At 48.7% G+C, this 5,500-nt stretch overlaps 1 protein-coding gene across 2 annotated transcripts in view; it reads right to left on the reverse strand.

Moving 5' to 3' along the window:
* AMHR2 (anti-Mullerian hormone receptor type 2) overlaps nucleotides 1-1,796 on the reverse strand; it is a 64,159-nt gene extending 62,363 nt beyond the window's left edge. For both annotated transcript variants that reach the window (XM_029595214.1, XM_029595213.1), the window contains exon 1: nucleotides 1,253-1,796. In XM_029595214.1, coding sequence (XP_029451074.1) covers nucleotides 1,253-1,529 — 277 coding nt within the window. In that variant the 5' untranslated portion in view covers nucleotides 1,530-1,796. The remainder of the gene's footprint in view (nucleotides 1-1,252) is intronic.
* Between the last annotated feature and the right edge of the window lie 3,704 nt (nucleotides 1,797-5,500).

The raw sequence follows: 5,500 nt of genomic DNA on the forward strand, positions 1-5,500 counted from the left end.
GCATCCAATAACTGTAGGGATGGATGGAGGTGTGATAACAACAGGCAAGCCCTATAAGGATGGAATGAGAAGTGATTGACAACTGATCCCTGCAGGAACGGAAGTTTAACAATGACTTTCAATACTTGTAGGAATGGGAGGATGTGTGACAGAAATAGCCAATACCTCTAGGAATGGGAGAAGGTGTGACAATGACATCCAATCCCTGTAGAGCTGGGAGGAGGTGTGACAATGACAACCAATCTCTGTAGCCTTATCTTTATTCACAGGAGGAGGTGTGACAATAAAAACCAATCCCTGTAGAACTGGGAGGAGGTGTGACAATAACAACCAATCTCTGTAGCCTTGGGAGGGGGTGTGACAATAACAACCAATCCCTGTAGAGCTGGGAGGAGGTGTAACATTGACAGCCAATAATTGTTAAGGATGGGAGAAGGTGTGACATTGACAGCCAATACCTGTAGAGATGGGAGGAAGTATGACAGACACAGCTAATACCTTTAGGAATGGGAGAAGATGTGACAATAACAACCAATCCCTGTAGAACTGGGAGGAGGTGTGACAATGACAACCAATCTCTGTAGGCATGGGAGGAGGTGTAACATTGACAGCCAATACCTGTAGAGATGGGAGGAAATATGACAGACGCAGCTAATACCTCTAGGAAGGGAGGATGAGGTGTGATACTAAGAACCAGTCCCTATAAGGACGGAAAAAGGTGTGACAGAGACAGTCAAAATCTGTGGAGGAGGTGTGATAGTTACAAGTGATCCCTACAGGGAAGGGAGGAGGAATGACACTGGCAACAGATCCCTGTGTGGATGGGAGGCGATTTAACCTGTGGGAATGGGAGGAGGCGTGATAGTGACTTCCAATTTTTGTAGGAATATGAAAGGGTCTGACAGGGGAGTAATAGCACCATTTTGGGGCTGACGGTGAGAATCTCTTCACTCTTTGCACTCACCTTACCGTGCAGTGCCCCGTGCTCTGGAGAGAAACTCTGGCACTATCCTGGGTCTTCTTACATCTCTTCCTAATGCACTGCGGTACCCGTAGTGCTGATTTCCAATGTCAAAAAAGCAAGACCACAACTGCCCAGTGCACTGGGAATGGAAGTTCGAACTCCAGGGGCTGGGCAAAAGTCTCCCTGCAGAAACTGGGTCTCATGAAAGCGCATCTGGGAAAATGACCTGGCATCCTGAACCTGTTCCCTGAGACTGGCTCTGACCCGCAGCCCCCGTGTAACACTCACCAGGGATGGGCGCTCCTGGGAGCATGGCGAGCAGCGCCGAGACCCTCGTCCAAGGAACTGGTGGCATGGAGGTGCAGTAGGTCCACCGCTTCTCACCGATCGTCTGGTGCCTGGAGCAGGGACTGCACTGCTGTTCTCTCTCTCTCAGTCCTCTTTTCCTTCCCTCACTATTGCTTTCTCTGTCTTTGTCTGTTTGTGGCTGTTTCTTATCTTGCTCCCAGCTTTTCTCCTGGTGCTTCTCTCCTCTTTTTTTCTCTCCTCTTTCCCTCCTCCCCATCTGTCACTGTCTCTCTTTGTCTGCTTCTTCTTCTCTGGTCTGCCTTTCTCTCCCCATCACTGTCGGTATCTTCTACTCTTTGCCTCCGTGTCTCTTCTCTCTCTCTCCCTCTCAGTCTGTCTCCATCACTGACACACTTTTTCTTTTCATGTCTGTCTCATCACGATTTTTCTACCGTTCTTGCCTGTCTATCTGCATCTCTCTCTCTCTCTCTGTATGTGCCTCTGTCGCTCTGTCTGCCTGTTCCTCGCTGCCTTTGCTTCTGAAGTGAGCTCCTCTGCTTTCCCCGGCAGGTGGGACAGTCTGGGCTGGTGACTGTGGGAGTGGGAGTTGTTGTAGGGGCCGTTCCACACGCACAAAGATATCAGACTACAAATGAAAAACTTGGCCACTGATCCCATTGCTGGGCTAAAGTCCCAGGGACCTGACGGGGGTGGATGGGGAACGAGAGGAATGCTGCAGGTTCTTGGACATCACCCCCGGCCTCCACTCATCATCCCCGGGACGCATGGCAGGGGATAAGTCCCACCTGCCTTAAGGGAATGAACAGCTACACTCAGGGAACTTTTTTCTTCTTCTCTGCTATGCTAGTGGTTCCTATGTTTTGTTTTATTTTTAATCAGCAACTACCCCCAAACTATTCAGATCTCACCAGAGCCCCTCTAGCTCACAGTGAGACTCTGAATATTGGAGGGAGACTGGCCAGTCAACTTCAACTCACCCAGTACAGCCTTGTCTACTCCTGGTGTAGGTAATACACGATTCAGTTCTATTCACAGAATGGGACTACCCCAGTTCAGGACAGAATGCCGAATGGTTTCTGTTTATATTAAAATTTAGCTCCACATACATTTAATTCAGCAATAGTTCTACTGCCTCCTGGGAATGGATTAGTTAGGGAATAAATGTGCAGCCACTCCCCATGCACTTTGCAGAGTGAATGCAAACAGAGAGCAAGTCCAGCCTGAAGCTGCACTCAGACCAGAATTGCACACTAACATACAGGCCGATTCAGTAAGAGTCGCAGGAGAGCAGGCGAGCGCCCGCTCTCCCGGCGCGCGCACAGGCCATTCTCCTGTGCGCGCGATTCAGTATTTAAATGAGGGCCAGCGGTAAAAAGAGGCGCGAGGGACACTAGCACGTCCCTAGCGTCTCTTTTTTGACAGGAGCAGTGGCTGTCAGCGAGTTTGACAGTCGGCGCTCAATCTTGCCAGCGTCGGTTCTCAAACCCGCTGACAGCCACGGGTTCGGAAACCGGACGCTGGCAAAATTGAGCGTCCAGTTTTCAACCCGCGAGCCACGGGCCGATTTAAAATTATTATTATTTTTTTATTATTTTTAACTTTTGGGGCCTCCGACTTAATATCGCCATGATATTAAGTCGGAGGGTGCACAGAAAAGCAGTTTTTACTGCTTTTCTGTGCACTTCCCCGGCGCCGGCAGAAATTAGCGCCTGCCTTTGGGCAGGCGTTAATTTCTGAAAGTAAAATGTGCGGCTTGGCTGCACATTTTACTTACTGTATCGCGCGGGAATAACTAATAGGGCCATCAACATGCATTTGCATAGGTGTCGGATTTGGGGGAGGCCGCAGGGGCCATGGCCCCTCCAAACATTTCTGCCTCATTACTCCTCCTCTCTCTTTGGCCTCCCTTCTCCACGTCCTTCGCTCCCTCCCTTCCTTCTCCTTTTCCCTGCTCCTACTTCTTCCTCTTTCTTCTCCCTCCTGCCACCACTCCTATCCCTACCGAACCCGTACCTCTTCCCCCAACAAGAAACACAACAAAGGCTCGGTAGACCCAGCATAGTACCGCATAATGCTGACACTGCAGAGCCTTCATTGTTTTCCTTGGTGCAGACCTCTCTTCCTGGCCCCCACACCTTTCCTCTTTCTCTTCAGCCCACCCATCTATATCCTGATTTCCCTTTTACTTCAGCTCCCCACCTCTCTCCCTAATCCCACCCCTTCTTGTAGTCTCCCCCTCTCCCTCTTCTCCACCTTACACCATTCCCCCATCTCCATGCCTCTTGTCCCATACCCTTCCTTTCCCTTTGGTCTCCCTTCTCTCTTCTCCCTGCTCCCACCCCTCCCCCCTTCCTGCTCCCACCCCTCCTGCCCCCACCCCTACCCACAAGAAAAATGTGGGCAAGACTGTCATTTTTCTTGTGTGAGGTGCTATGTAACAGCTCTCACTCCCCATAAGAACAGTGACTGGGGCCTGGCTTAGTCTATGAGGAAATGCCCGTCTGTTTCTAGTGCTCCAGGGTTGCCTCGCATGCAGAGTCTGGCTTCTTGAGATTATTACCATTCTAATTTTTATCTGCATATTTCTGTTTTTAATTTATGATCACTTACTTTGCATTTGAGAGCCATTCTGCATGTGACTAAGGTAAAATATTCCGCTCACATATATAGTTTCTGTGGATCTGTAGCAGTCTTGATAGTTGTGTTTTCCCAACAGGAGGTGTACTGGTGTTCTATGACCTGCTGTAATCCTGCTTCTGTATCCTTAGGCCACGTTTTCTTGGTCTTTGAGTCCATCTTTTAATATTTGATGATTTCTCTTTCTCCATACATAGTACGGAATAATCACTTAGTACTGACTTTTTTTTTTTTTTATTAGTAATACTGCTTTTGTTATTTTTCCTTTAATTCTATGTCTGGGTTTCTAGCATCAAGCATTTAATTGTTCTCAGAATGAATTATTATACTCTTTACTATATGTGAAGCATGTATGTAAGATAGAATGACATAAACTGTAATGTAAAGTAAAAAACTGGCAGTGGGAATGTGGGTGGTTAGTGGCGGAGCTTGGTTGCCCCCCCCAACTAAAATGACGCTCCACTGCTCCTGCTCAAACATCCTTTCCTTTGAAACAGGTTTGATTCTTGTGCATTATTAATACCTTTCAGGTGTCTGAATGTCTCCATTATGCCTGCCCTCTCCTCCAGGGTTCATGTTTCAATGTCCAAGTCTCATCTCATAGGACTTCTGCTGTGGAGCTGCCACCATCTTGGTAGCCTTTCTTTTGACTGCCTCCATCTATCTCCTTCTGGAGGTAAGGCCAGGTGCAACCTCACCAACAAACCGAACAACAGCATAGTCATCTTCTTTTTCTTCCACTATTATACCCTTCTTCTTTCTGGCTCTGGCTCCCGACATGTCATATTGTTTCCCTACCTTGAAACCATCATAGTGCGGCTGAAAAAGATTAGAAGTGAGAGGGAGGGGGGGACGACTTATTGCTTAGACAGATGGACTGAGAACAAAGAAAGGAGAGTTCAAGTCCAGGCCTGGAGAATTTAGGAGGTCAGGTTTTCTCCCGTTACCTCAGATAGCCTCAGAAATAGTAAGCTCTTTGGGGAAGGGCCTTGGTCTACCTGCACGTGATTTGTTGTAAAACTCTCTGTTATAGAAAGCTGTATAAAAGCCTAAAATAAATAAAAGCCGGAAATAAAAGGCTGGGTTTGTGAGCAAATCTCCCACACACTATATCCGGTCTATCTCTAGCACAATCCAATTTAGCTCCGGATTTTAATGGGAACCTCAAGAGGGGGGGGGGGGGGGGACTTTCAGCGGCTCAGGAGGGGAATAACGATGACCCTTAACCCTTGATTGAAAAGCATTTCTCTCTTGTGCATGGATAGTATCACGCTTTCTCTTATGTTTTACACTGGACTGGAAGGCGCTCCTGATCGGATGAGGGCTGATTCCCCTCTCAGGTGCTGCCTGTTCTCATCACTGCTAGCAGAAGTCGAGAAAGAACTCAAAACGCCAAAGAGCAGAGATCTGAGCTTTAGGAAGCAAGCGTACTCAGCGCCGCCGGCAGGGGACGCAAGTGCTACTGCGGCCCTCGCCTCTGCGCGCTGTCTTATATGGGGGGTGTTCCGAGCTCAGCAGGGTGGGGCTTCCTCTACAGAGAGCAGGGTACGGTGGGAGAGGGAGAGGGTGAGGGTGTGGTGACCACGGAGG

This window comes from Rhinatrema bivittatum, chromosome 3, assembly GCF_901001135.1.
Source record: "Rhinatrema bivittatum chromosome 3, aRhiBiv1.1, whole genome shotgun sequence".
NCBI classification, from domain to species: domain Eukaryota; kingdom Metazoa; phylum Chordata; class Amphibia; order Gymnophiona; family Rhinatrematidae; genus Rhinatrema; species Rhinatrema bivittatum.